Source organism: Oncorhynchus keta, chromosome 19 (assembly GCF_023373465.1).
Source record: "Oncorhynchus keta strain PuntledgeMale-10-30-2019 chromosome 19, Oket_V2, whole genome shotgun sequence".
NCBI lineage: Eukaryota > Metazoa > Chordata > Actinopteri > Salmoniformes > Salmonidae > Oncorhynchus > Oncorhynchus keta.
This window is the reverse complement of record NC_068439.1, coordinates 1,165,398-1,179,884: the sequence shown is the minus strand read 5'-3', so window position 1 is coordinate 1,179,884 and position 14,487 is coordinate 1,165,398. Positions and strand designations below refer to the sequence as shown.

Here is a 14,487-nt window from a genome sequence, read left to right as displayed (position 1 = left end):
GTCTCTCCTGGAAACAACGGGACAGAGTCAGGAGGAAGGAAGTCTCTCCTGGAAACAACGGGACAGAGTCAGGAGAGGAAGTCTCTCCTGGAAACAACGGGACAGAGTCAGGAGGAAGGAAGTCTCTCCTGGAAACAACAGGACAGAGTCAGGAGGAGGAAGTCTCTCCTGGAAACAACAGGACAGAGTCAGGAGGAAGGAAGTCTCTCCTGGAAACAACAGGACAGAGTCAGGAGGAGGAAGTCTCTCCTGGAAACAACGGGACAGAGTCAGGAGGGAGGAAGTCTCTCCTGGAAACAACAGGACAGAGTCAGGAGGAAGAAGTCTCCTGGAAACAACAGGACAGAGTCAGGAGAGGAAGTCTCTCCTGGAAACAACAGGACAGAGTCCGGAGGAAGGAAGTCTCTCCTGGAAACAACAGGACAGAGTCAGGAGGAAGGAAGTCTCTCCTGGAAACAACGGGACAGAGTCAGGAGGAAGGAAGTCTCTCCTGGAAACAACGGGACAGAGTCAGGAGGAAGGAAGTCTCTCCTGGAAACAACGGGACAGAGTCAGGAGGAAGGAAGTCTCTCCTGGAAACAACAGGACAGAGTCAGGAGGGAGGAAGTCTCTCCTGGAAACAACGGGACAGAGTCAGGAGGAAGTCTCTCCTGGAAACAACAGGACAGAGTCAGGAGGAAGGAAGTCTCTCCTGGAAACAACGGGACAGAGTCAGGAGGAAGGAAGTCTCTCCTGGAAACAACGGGACAGAGTCAGGAGGAAGGAAGTCTCTCCTGGAAACAACAGGACAGAGTCAGGAGGAAGGAAGTCTCTCCTGGAAACAACAGGACAGAGTCAGGAGGAAGGAAGTCTCTCCTGGAAACAACGGGACAGAGTCAGGAGGAAGTCTCTCCTGGAAACAACGGGACAGAGTCAGGAGGAAGTCTCTCCTGGAAACAACGGGACAGAGTCAGGAGGAAGGAAGTCTCTCCTGGAAACAACAGGACAGAGTCAGGAGGAAGGAAGTCTCTCCTGGAAACAACAGGACAGAGTCAGGAGGAAGGAGTCTCTCCTGGAAACAACAGGACAGAGTCAGGAGGAAGTCTCTCCTGGAAACAACGGGACAGAGTCAGGAGGAAGTCTCTCCTGGAAACAACGGGACAGAGTCAGGAGGGAGGAAGTCTCTCCTGGAAACAACGGGACAGAGTCAGGAGGAAGGAAGTCTCTCCTGGAAACAACGGGACAGAGTCAGGAGGAAGGAAGTCTCTCCTGGAAACAACGGGACAGAGTCAGGAGGGAGGAAGTCTCTCCTGGAAACAACGGGACAGAGTCAGGAGGAAGGAAGTCTCTCCTGGAAACAACAGGACAGAGTCCGGAGGAAGGAAGTCTCTCCTGGAAACAACAGGACAGAGTCAGGAGGAAGGAAGTCTCTCCTGGAAACAACGGGACAGAGTCAGGAGGAAGGAAGTCTCTCCTGGAAACAACGGGACAGAGTCAGGAGGAAGGAAGTCTCTCCTGGAAACAACGGGACAGAGTCAGGAGGAAGGAAGTCTCTCCTGGAAACAACAGGACAGAGTCAGGAGGGAGGAAGTCTCTCCTGGAAACAACGGGACAGAGTCAGGAGGAAGGAAGTCTCTCCTGGAAACAACGGGACAGAGTCAGGAGGAAGGAAGTCTCTCCTGGAAACAACGGGACAGAGTCAGGAGGAAGGAAGTCTCTCCTGGAAACAACGGGACAGAGTCAGGAGGAAGGAAGTCTCTCCTGGAAACAACAGGACAGAGTCAGGAGGGAGGAAGTCTCTCCTGGAAACAACGGGACAGAGTCAGGAGGAAGGAAGTCTCTCCTGGAAACAACGGGACAGAGTCAGGAGGGAGGAAGTCTCTCCTGGAAACAACAGGACAGAGTCAGGAGGAAGTCTCTCCTGGAAACAACGGGACAGAGTCAGGAGGAAGTCTCTCCTGGAAACAACGGGACAGAGTCCGGAGGAAGGAAGTCTCTCCTGGAAACAACGGGACAGAGTCAGGAGGAAGGAAGTCTCTCCTGGAAACAACAGGACAGAGTCAGGAGGAAGGAAGTCTCTCCTGGAAACAACGGGACAGAGTCAGGAGGAAGTCTCTCCTGGAAACAACGGGACAGAGTCAGGAGGAAGTCTCTCAAGGAAACAACGGGACAGAGTCAGGAGGAAGGAAGTCTCTCCTGGAAACAACAGGACAGAGTCAGGAGGAAGGAAGTCTCTCCTGGAAACAACAGGACAGAGTCAGGAGGAAGGAAGTCTCTCCTGGAAACAACGGGACAGAGTCAGGAGGAAGGAAGTCTCTCCTGGAAACAACGGGACAGAGTCAGGAGGAAGGAAGTCTCTCCTGGAAACAACGGGACAGAGTCAGGAGGGAGGAAGTCTCTCCTGGAAACAACAGGACAGAGTCAGGAGGAAGGAAGTCTCTCCTGGAAACAACGGGACAGAGTCAGGAGGAAGGAAGTCTCTCCTGGAAACAACGGGACAGAGTCAGGAGGGAGGAAGTCTCTCCTGGAAACAACGGGACAGAGTCAGGAGGAAGGAAGTCTCTCCTGGAAACAACAGGACAGAGTCAGGAGGAAGGAAGTCTCTCCTGGAAACAACAGGACAGAGTCAGGAGGAAGGAAGTCTCTCCTGGAAACAACGGGACAGAGTCAGGAGGAAGGAAGTCTCTCCTGGAAACAACGGGACAGAGTCAGGAGGAAGGAAGTCTCTCCTGGAAACAACAGGACAGAGTCAGGAGGAAGGAAGTCTCTCCTGGAAACAACAGGACAGAGTCAGGAGGAAGGAAGTCTCTCCTGGAAACAACGGGACAGAGTCAGGAGGAAGGAAGTCTCTCCTGGAAACAACGGGACAGAGTCAGGAGGAAGGAAGTCTCTCCTGGAAACAACGGGACAGAGTCAGGAGGAAGGAAGTCTCTCCTGGAAACAACGGGACAGAGTCAGGAGGAAGGAAGTCTCTCCTGGAAACAACGGGACAGAGTCAGGAGGAAGTCTCTCCTGGAAACAACGGGACAGAGTCAGGAGGAAGGAAGTCTCTCCTGGAAACAACGGGACAGAGTCAGGAGGAGGAAGTCTCTCCTGGAAACAACGGGACAGAGTCAGGAGGAAGTCTCCTGGAAACAACGGGACAGAGTCAGGAGGGAAGTCTCTCCTGGAAACAACGGGACAGAGTCAGGAGGAAGGAAGTCTCTCCTGGAAACAACGGGACAGAGTCAGGAGGAAGGAAGTCTCTCCTGGAAACAACGGGACAGAGTCAGGAGGAAGTCTCTCCTGGAAACAACGGGACAGAGTCAGGAGGAAGGAAGTCTCTCCTGGAAACAACGGGACAGAGTCAGGAGGAAGGAAGTCTCTCCTGGAAACAACGGGACAGAGTCAGGAGGAAGGAAGTCTCTCCTGGAAACAACGGGACAGAGTCAGGAGGAAGGAAGTCTCTCCTGGAAACAACGGGACAGAGTCAGGAGGAAGGAAGTCTCTCCTGGAAACAACGGGACAGAGTCAGGAGGAAGGAAGTCTCTCCTGGAAACAACGGGACAGAGTCAGGAGGAAGGAAGTCTCTCCTGGAAACAACGGGACAGAGTCAGGAGGAAGGAAGTCTCTCCTGGAAACAACGGGACAGAGTCAGGAGGAAGGAAGTCTCTCCTGGAAACAACGGGACAGAGTCAGGAGGAAGGAAGTCTCTCCTGGAAACAACGGGACAGAGTCAGGAGGAAGGAAGTCTCTCCTGGAAACAACGGGACAGAGTCAGGAGGAAGGAAGTCTCTCCTGGAAACAACGGGACAGAGTCAGGAGGAAGGAAGTCTCTCCTGGAAACAACGGGACAGAGTCAGGAGGAAGGAAGTCTCTCCTGGAAACAACGGGACAGAGTCAGGAGGAAGGAAGTCTCTCCTGGAAACAACGGGACAGAGTCAGGAGGAAGGAAGTCTCTCCTGGAAACAACGGGACAGAGTCAGGAGGAAGGAAGTCTCTCCTGGAAACAACGGGACAGAGTCAGGAGGAAGGAAGTCTCTCCTGGAAACAACGGGACAGAGTCAGGAGGAAGAAGTCTCTCCTGGAAACAAGGACAGAGTCAGGAGGAAGGGAAGTCTCTCCTGGAAACAACGGGACAGAGTCAGGAGGAAGGAAGTCTCTCCTGGAAACAAGCGGGGACAGAGTCAGGAGGAGAAGTCTCTCCTGGAAACAACGGGACAGAGTCAGGAGGAAGGAAGTCTCTCCTGGAGCAACGGAGGACAGAAGTCAGGAGGAAGAAGTCTCTCCTGAAACAACGGGACAGAGTCAGGAGGAAGAAGTCTCTCCTGGAAACAACAGGACAGAGTCAGGAGAAGGAAGTCTCTCCTGAAAACAACAGGACAGAGTCAGGAGGAAGGAAGTCTCTCCTGAAACAACGGGACAGAGTCAGGAGGAAGGAAGTCTCCTGGAAACAACGGGACAGAGTCAGGAGGAAGGAAGTCTCTCCTGGAAACAACGGGACAGAGTCAGGAGGAAGGAAGTCTCTCCTGGAAACAACGGGACAGAGTCAGGAGGAAGGAAGTCTCTCCTGGAAACAACGGGACAGAGTCAGGGAGGAAGGAAGTCTCTCCTGGAAACAACGGGACAGAGTCAGGAGGAAGGAAGTCTCTCCTGGAAACAACTCCTGGGACAGAGTCAGGAGGAAGGAAGTCTCTCCTGGAAACAACGGGACAGAGTCAGGAGGAAGGAAGTCTCTCCTGGAAACAACGGGACAGAGTCAGGAGGAAGGAAGTCTCTCCTGGAAACAACGGGACAGAGTCAGGAGGAAGGAAGTCTCTCCTGGAAACAACGGGACAGAGTCAGGAGGAAGGAAGTCTCTCTGAAACAACGGGACAGAGTCAGGAGGAAGAAGTCTCTCCTGGAAACAACGGGACAGAGTCAGGAGGAAGGAAGTCTCTCCTGGAAACAACGGGACAGAGTCAGGAGGAAGGAAGTCTCCTGGAAACAACGGGACAGAGTCAGGAGGAAGGAAGTCTCCTGGAAACAACGGGACAGAGTCAGGAGGAAGGAAGTCTCTCCTGGAAACAACGGGACAGAGTCAGGAGGAAGGAAGTCTCTCCTGGAAACAACGGGACAGAGTCAGGAGGAAGGAAGTCTCTCCTGGAAACAACGGGACAGAGTGAGGAGGAAGGAAGTCTCTCCTGGAAACAACGGGACAGAGTGAGGAGGAAGAAGTCTCTCCTGGAAACAACGGGACAGAGTGAGGAGGAAGGAAGTCTCTCCTGGAAACAACGGGACAGAGTGAGGAGGAAGGAAGTCTCTCCTGGAAACAACGGGACAGAGTGAGAGGAAGGAAGTCTCTCCTGGAAACAACGGGACAGAGTCAGGAGGAAGGAAGTCTCTCCTGGAAACAACGGGACAGAGTGAGGAGGAAGGAAGTCTCTCCTGGAAACAACGGGACAGAGTCAGGAGGAAGGAAGTCTCTCCTGGAAACAACGGGACAGAGTCAGGAGGAAGGAAGTCTCTCCTGGAAACAACGGGACAGAGTCAGGAGGAAGGAAGTCTCTCCTGGAAACAACGGGACAGAGTCAGGAGGAAGGAAGTCTCCTGAAACAACGGGACAGAGTCAGGAGGAAGGAAGTCTCTCCTGGAAACAACGGGACAGAGTCAGGAGGAAGGAAGTCTCTCCTGGAAAGTCTCTCCTGGAAACAACGGGACAGAGTCAGGAGGAAGGAAGTCTCTCCTGGAAACAACAGGACAGAGTCAGGAGGAAGGAAGTCTCCTGAAAACAACGGGACAGAGTCAGGAGGAAGGAAGTCTCTCCTGGAAACAACGGGACAGAGTCACGGGAGGAAGGAAGTCTCTCCTGGAAACAACGGGACAGAGTCAGGAGGAAGGAAGTCTCCTGGAAACAGCGGGACAGAGTGAGGAGGAAGGAAGTCTCTCCTGGAAACAACGGGACAGAGTGAGGAGGAAGGAAGTCTCTCCTGGAAACAACGGGACAGAGTGAGGAGGAAGGAAGTCTCTCCTGGAAACAACTGGACAGAGTCAGGAGGAGGAAGTCTCTCCTGGAAACAACTGGACAGAGTCAGGAGGAAGGAAGTCTCTCCTGGAAACAACGGGACAGAGTCACTGGGAGGAGGAAGTCTCTCCTGGAAACAACGGGACAGAGTCAGGAGGAAGGAAGTCTCTCCTGGAAACAACAGGACAGAGTCAGGAGGAAGGAAGTCTCTCCTGGAAACAACAGGACAGAGTCAGGAGGAAGGAAGTCTCTCCTGGAAACAACAGGACAGAGTCAGGAGGGAGGAAGTCTCTCCTGGAAACAACAGGACAGAGTCAGGAGGGAGGAAGTCTCTCCTGGAAACAACAGGACAGAGTCAGGAGGGAGGAAGTCTCTCCTGGAAACAACGGGACAGAGTCAGGAGGGTCAGATATATAGAGGATCTGAACATCTAATCTGTCAACAATTAAAGGGCAAGTGTGGTCAATGGGTGGACGAGGAGGACTTAGGCTCACCTTTTTACAGCACTGAGAGCACACAGGCCTGGAGAGAGAGAGAGAAATATTCAGTCACACAACAAGTCTCATTCATTCTGATTAATGTTAACAGATTTTCCAGTACTTTTGTATACTCTTTCGCCAGTTGTCCTGAAGTGTTTAAGTGCCAAAAGTGGTCAACGAAAATTGAGTAGTACGTCACACACACACACGCGTACAGATACGTCATTGTTCTGCTGTGTGTGCGTGGGCATCTTGCTAGCTGTCACTCAAAATGGTGAAGGGCTGAAGCTCATTGGCTAGAACTCGAATTCCTAAGAGGGCTGGCCTATGTGGGGGAAAATGTAGGAAATATGGTGCAGCACAGCTCCCAGAAAAACAGTCACTTCAAACTAGAGATTTCGTGAGGTTAGACAGTAATTCTGCACGTATGAACTATACGTTGCTACATCCAGCCCAAAGCGGGAGGTTTGAAAAATACTTCGTAGTCACAAATTCTGAAGCACGTCTTTGAACAAAAAATTCCACAAACTCTACTTTTGGTATCTTTGGTCCATTGTTGATATAGTACCAAACGGGCTGTCATGTCAGCAATCTATAACTTTAAAAATACAGAAATACTGCCACTATGATCAGATTGTTTTTGGGTGAAATTTACTTTAGTAAAATACAACACACATCAGAGGTTCGGGGAACAGAACCAAAATGTTGTTCTTTTACAGTTTTGAGGAACAGAAAGAGAACCAGGAACGAAAGTGATCTATACTGCTCCGGAACAGAACAGTTGTTTTAAAAGCACGGGAACCAGTTAATAACATTAATTTACCTTCAGGACATTTTTTCCCCCCCTGGCATCCCACAAAAAACACAAGGCGCCTAAGTAAAGCCCTTACTACAAAAGCTTCTCCATAGAGGAACTTTAACTGTGTCGCACTGCTTTGCTTTATCTTGGCCAGTTCACAGTTGTAAATGAGAACTTGCTCTCAACTGGCCGACTGGTTAAATAAAAGGTGAAATAAATAATAAAAAAATGGAAGCCGCTCCTCCGTTTAATTCTGTGGGCAGAGAATGCATGTCATAACAAGATTCCCAGCATTTCAAGTCACGCCTCCTCCTTACCTCTTTCGCTCTCTCACACCAACAAAATTTCAGTTGCATCTCACGCCTTACACTTGTCTGTCCATTGCACATGTAAATAACTATAGCCTACTAACTAACCTAACTATAGAGTATCCATGCACTATCTGCAAAATCAAATGTTATTGGTCACACACATGTTTAGCAGATGTTAATGCGAGTGTAGCGAAATGCATGTGCTTCTAGTTCCGACAATGTAGTAATAACCAACAAGTAATCTAACAATTTCACAACTACTTTACACACACACACACACACACACACACACACACACACACACACACATGTAAAGGAATTAATAAGAATATGTACATATAAATATGCATAGACCAAAACAACTATAGCAAGCTGCTCTATCTGCACTGATTGGTGAAGTAATTTAATGTCAAGCTAATGAATAAAAAAATGAATCATTTCAGAGGCATAAAACAGAAGAGAAAGTAAACAAATCGGTTCAGAACTTTATTTTGCAGGTCGGAACCAAAAACAATTACATTCTGTTCAGAACTGAACGATTGGAAAATGTACTGTACTATAAACACTGTACTATAAATGTACCTTTTGCAGAATTGGCAGGTGTAGGACCGGTTGAAGAAGGAGAACCTTTTAGTCCGACAGGAGAAACACAGCTACAGGAGAGGAGGAGAACGGTTTAGTCCTGGCAGAGTATCTACACAGGCCCAGCCCCGCTGGTACAGTGTCTACACAGGCCCAGCCCCGCTGGTACAGTGTCTAGACAGGCCCAGCCCCGCTGGTACAGTGTCTAGACAGGCCCAGCCCCGCTGGTACAGTGTCTAGACAGGCCCAGCCCCGCTAGTACAGTATCTAGACAGGCCCAGCCCCGCTAGTACAGTATCTAGACAGGCCCAGCCCCGCTAGTACAGTATCTAGACAGGCCCAGCCCCGCTAGTACAGTATCTAGACAGGCCCAGCCCCGCTAGTACAGTATCTAGACAGGCCCAGCCCCACTAGTACAGTATCTAGACAGGCCCAGCCCCACTAGTACAGTATCTAGACAGACTCAGCCCCACTAGTACAGTGTCTAGACAGACTCAGCCCCACTAGTACAGTGTCTAGACAGACTCAGCCCCACTAGTACAGTGTCTAGACAGACTCAGCCCCACTAGTACAGTGTCTAGACAGGCTCAGCCCCACTAGTACAGTGTCTAGACAGGCTCAGCCCCACTAGTACAGTGTCTAGACAGGCTCAGCCCCACTAGTACAGTGTCTAGACAGGCTCAGCCCCACTAGTACAGTGTCTAGACAGGCTCAGCCCCACTAGTACAGTGTCTAGACAGACCCAGCCCCGCTAGTACAGTGTCTAGACAGACTCAGCCCCACTAGTACAGTGTCTAGACAGGCTCAGCCCCACTAGTACAGTGTCTAGACAGGCTCAGCCCCACTAGTACAGTGTCTAGACAGGCTCAGCCCCACTAGTACAGTGTCTAGACAGGCTCAGCCCCACTAGTACAGTGTCTAGACAGGCTCAGCCCCACTAGTACAGTGTCTAGACAGGCTCAGCCCCACTAGTACAGTGTCTAGACAGGCCCAGCCCCACTAGTACAGTGTCTAGACAGGCTCAGCCCCACTAGTACAGTGTCTAGACAGGCCCAGCCCCGCTAGTACAGTATCTAGACAGGCCCAGCCCCGCTAGTACAGTATCTAGACAGGCCCGCTAGTACAGTATCTAGACAGGCCCACTAGTACAGTATCTAGACAGGCCCACTAGTACAGTATCTAGACAGGCCCACTAGTACAGTATCTAGACAGGCCCACTAGTACAGTATCTAGACAGGCCCACTAGTACAGTATCTAGACAGCCCCACTAGTACAGTATGAGGCCCACTGACAGTACAGTATCCAGCCCCACTAGTACAGTATCTAGACAGGCCCAGCCCCACTAGTACAGTATCTAGACAGGCCCAGCCCCACTAGTACAGTATCTAGACAGGCCCAGCCCTCTAGTACAGTATCTAGACAGGCCCACTAGTACAGCATCTAGACAGGCCCACTAGTACAGTATCTAGACAGGCCCACTAGTACAGTATCTAGACAGGCCCACTAGTACAGCATCTAGACAGGCCCCCAAATCTAGACAGGCCCACTAGTACAGTATCTAGACTACAGTATCTAGACAGCCCACTAGTACAGTATCTAGACAGGCCCAGGCCCACTAGTACAGTATCTAGACAGGCCCACTAGTACAGTATCTAGACAGGCTCAGCCCACTAGTACAGTATCTAGACAGCCCAGCCCACTAGTACAGTATCTAGACAGACAGGCCCACTTGCAGTACAGTATCTAGACAGGCCCACTAGTACAGTATCTAGACAGGCCCACTAGTACAGTATCTAGACAGGCCCACTAGTACAGTATCTAGACAGGCCCACTAGTACAGTATCTAGACAGGCCCAGGCCCACTAGTACAGTATCTAGACAGGCCCAGGCCCACTAGTACAGTATCTAGACAGGCCCAGCCCCACTAGTACAGTATCTAGACAGGCCCAGGCCCACTAGTACAGTATCTAGACAGGCCCAGCCCCACTAGTACAGTATCTAGACAGGCCCAGCCCCACTAGTACAGTATCTAGACAGCCCCACTAGTACAGTATCAGACAGGCCCACTAGTACAGTATCTAGACAGACTCAGCCCCACTAGTACAGTGTCTAGACAGGACTAGTACAGTATCTAGACAGCCCCACTAGTACAGTATCTAGACAGCCCCCCACTAGTACAGTATCTAGACAGGCCCAGCCCAGTATCTAGTACAGTATCTAGACAGACTCAGCCCCACTAGTACAGTGTCTAGACAGACTCAGCCCCACTAGTACAGTATCTAGACAGGCCCAGCCCACTAGTACAGTATCTAGACAGGCCCAGGCCCACTAGTACAGTATCTAGACAGGCCCAGGCCCGCTAGTACAGTATCTAGACACAGCCCCTAGTACATCTAGTACAGGCCCAGGCCCACTAGTACAGTAGACAGATCTAGACAGGTCTAGACAGGCCCACTAGTACAGTATCTAGACAGGCCCAGGCCCACTAGTACAGTATCCAGACAGGCTCAGGCCCACTCAGTGTACAGTATCTAGACAGGTCCAGGCCCCACTAGTACAGTATCTAGACAGGCCCAGCCCCACTAGTACAGTAGGCCCATCTAGACAGGCTCCAGACAGGCCCACTAGTACAGTATCTAGACAGGCCCAGCCCCACTAGTACAGTATCTAGACAGGCCCAGCCCCACTAGTACAGTATCTAGACAGGCCCAGGCCCACTAGTACAGTATCTAGACTGGCCCAGCTCCCACTAGTACAGTATCTAGACAGGCCCCCCACTAGTACAGTATCTAGACAGGCCCAGCCCCACTAGTACAGTATCTAGACTGGCCCAGCCCCACTAGTACAGTATCTAGACAGGGCCCAGCTCCACTAGTACAGTATCTAGACAGGCCCAGGCCCACTACAGTACAGTAGTCTATCTACAGGCCCAGGCCCACTAGTACAGTATCTAGACAGGCCCACTAGAGTATCACTGGCCCAGGCCCACTAGTACAGTATCTAGACAGGGCCCACTAGTACAGTATCTAGACACAGGCCCACTAGCCCCACTAGTACAGTATCTAGACAGGCCCACTAGTACAGTATCTAGACAGGCCCACTAGTACAGTATCTAGACAGGCCCACTAGTACAGTATCTAGACAGGCCCACTAGTACAGTATCTAGACAGGCCCACTAGTACAGTATCTAGACAGACATGGCCCCACTAGTACAGTGTCTCAGACCAGGCCCACTAGTACAGTATCTAGACAGGCCCACTAGTACAGTATCTAGACAGGCCCACTAGTACAGTATCTAGACAGGCCCACTAGTACAGTATCTAGACAGGGCCCACTAGTACAGTATCTAGACAGGACAGGCCCACTAGTAGCCCCCACTAGTACAGTATCTAGACAGCCCACTAGTACAGTATCTAGACAGGCCCACTAGTACAGTATCTAGACAGTACAGTATCTAGCCCACTAGTACAGTATGAGACAGCCCCACTAGTACAGTACAGGCCCACTAGTACAGTATCTAGCAGAAACTGGAAGGCCCAGACAGTGTCTAGACAGGCCCAGCCCCACTAGTACAGTATCTAGACAGGGCCCCACTAGTACAGTATCTAGACAGGCCCACTAGTACAGTATCTAGACAGGCCCACTAGTAGGACAGGCCCACAGTATCTAGACAGGCCCACTAGTACAGTATCTAGACAGGCCCAGCCCCACTAGTACAGTATCTAGACAGGGCCCACTAGTACAGTATCTAGACTGGGCCCCACTAGTACAGTATCTAGACAGGCCCACTAGTACAGTATCTAGACAGCCCAGCTCCACCCACTAGTACAGTAGTCAGACAGCCCCACTAGTACAGTATCTAGACAGACTCAGCCCCCCACTAGATAGGCCCAAGCCCACTAGTACAGTATTCTAGACAGCCCAGCCCACTAGTACAGTATCTAGACAGGCCCAGCCCCACTAGTACAGTAGACTGGCTCAACTCCACTAGTACAGCCCAGCACCCACTAGACAGTACAGTATCTAGGCCCACTAGTACAGTATCTGAGACAGGCCCACTAGTACAGTATCTAGATAATTGGCACCTAGACAGGCCCACTAGTACAGTATCTAGACAGGCCCAGCCCCACTAGTACAGTATCTAGACAGGCCCACAGCTCCACTAGTACAGCCCCATCTAGTACATTATCTAGACAGACTCAGCCCCACTAGTACAGTATCTAGACAGACTCAGCCCCACTAGTACAGTGTCTAGACACAGTATCTAGACAGGCCCAGCCCTAGTACAGTATCTAGACAGGCCCAGGCCCCACTAGCAGTATCTAGACAGGCTCAGCTCCACTAGTACAGCATTCAGACAGGCCCCACTAGTACAGTGTCTACAGGCCCAGGCCACTAGTACAGTATCTACAGGCCCATCTCCACTAGTACAGTATCGGGATAAGTCCACTAGTACAGTATCTGAACTTACTGGTACAGTATCTAGACAGGCCCACTAGTACAGTATCTCAGACAGCCACATTTTAGCATGTATCTAGACAGGCCCACTAGTACAGTATCTAGACAGGCCCACTAGTACAGTATCTAGACAGCCCCATAATTACAGTAATCTAGACAGCCCCACTAGTACAGTATCTAGACAGCCTCCCACTAGTACAGTATCTAGGACAGGCCCAGGCCCTCTAGTACAGTATCTAGACAGACTCAGCCCCACTAGTACACAGTGTCTAGACAGACTCAGCCCCACTGTACAGCATTCAGACAGGCCCAGGCCCACTAGTACAGTATCTAGACAGGCCCAGGCCCACTAGTACAGTATCTAGACAGGCCCAGCCCCACTATTACAGTATCTAGACAGGCCCCAGGCCCAGTATCTAGACAGGCCCAGGCCCACTAGTACAGTAGTCTAGACAGGCCAGGCCCACTAACAGTATCTAGACAGGCCCAGGCCCGCTAGTACAGTATCTAGACAGGCCCACCAGTACGGTATCTGGGCAGGCCCACTAGGCGTATCTAGACAGGCCCACTAGTACAGTATCTAGACAGCCCACTAGTACAGTATCAGACAGGCCCACTAGCAGCAGATCCCAGACAGCCCACTAGTACAGTATCTAGACGGGCCCACATGGCACGTGTCAACAGGCCCATCAGTACAGTATCTAGACAGGCCCACTAGTACAGTATCTCAGACAGGCCCACTAGTACAGTATCTAGACAGGCCCACTAGTACAGTATCTAGACAGGCCCGCTAGTACAGTATCTAGACAGGCCCCTAGTACAGTATCTAGACAGGCCCACTAGTACAGTATCTAGACAGGCCCTAGTACAGTATCAGATAGCCATCAGTATATCTAGACAGGCCCACTAGTACAGTATCTAGACAGGCCCACTAGTACAGTATCTAGACAGGCCCACTAGTACAGTATCTAGACAGTGCCCACTAGTACAGTATCTAGACAGGCCCACTAGTACAGTATCTAGACAGGCCCACTAGTACAGTATCTAGACAGGCCCACTAGTACAGATATAGACAGGCCCACTAGTACAGTGTCTAGACAGGCCCACTAGTACCCAGTACCTAGACAGCCCACTAGTACAGTACCTAGACAGGCCCTAGTACACAGTACCTAGACAGGCCCACTAGTACAGTACTGACAGGCCCACTAGTACAGTATCTAGACAGGCCCACTAGTACAGTATCTAGACATGGGCCACTAGTACAGTAGGCCCAGACAGGCCCACTAGTACAGCATCTAGACAGGCCCACTATACAGTATCTAGACAGGCCCCACTAGTACAGTATCTAGACAGGCCCACTAGTACAGTATCTAGACAGGCCCACTAGTACAGTATCTAGACAGGCCCACTAGTACAGTATCTGGACAGGCCCACTAGTACCAGTATCTAGACAGGCCCAGTACAGTATCTAGACAGGCCCACTAGTACAGTATCTAGACAGGCCCACTAGTACAGTATCTAGACAGGCCCACTAGTATCAGTAGGCACTAGTACACAGTATCTAGACAGGCCCACTAATTTTGAGTATCTAGACAGGCCCACTAGTACAGTATCTAGACAGCCCCACTAGTACAGTATCTAGACAGCCCCCACTAGTACAGTATCTAGACAGCCCCACTAGTACAGTATCTAGACAGGCCCAGCCCCACTAGTACAGTATCTGACAGGCCCAGCCCCACTAGTACAGTATCTAGACAGGCCCAGCCCCACTAGTACAGTATCTAGACAGGCCCAGCCCACTAGTACAGTATCTCGACAGGATTTAGCCCCACTAGTACAGTATCTAGACAGGCCCAGCTCCACTAGTACAGTATCTAGACAGGCCCAGCCCCACTA

The 14,487-nt window shown here is 51.0% G+C and overlaps 1 protein-coding gene across 1 annotated transcript in view; it reads right to left on the bottom strand.

The window, feature by feature from the left end:
• LOC118378104 (protein spire homolog 1-like) overlaps positions 1-14,487 on the bottom strand; it is a 49,478-nt gene that overhangs the window by 16,073 nt on the left and 18,918 nt on the right. Inside the window, exon 4 of the mRNA XM_052471752.1 lies at positions 8,134-8,204. Coding sequence (XP_052327712.1) covers positions 8,134-8,204 — 71 coding nt within the window. The remainder of the gene's footprint in view (positions 1-8,133; positions 8,205-14,487) is intronic.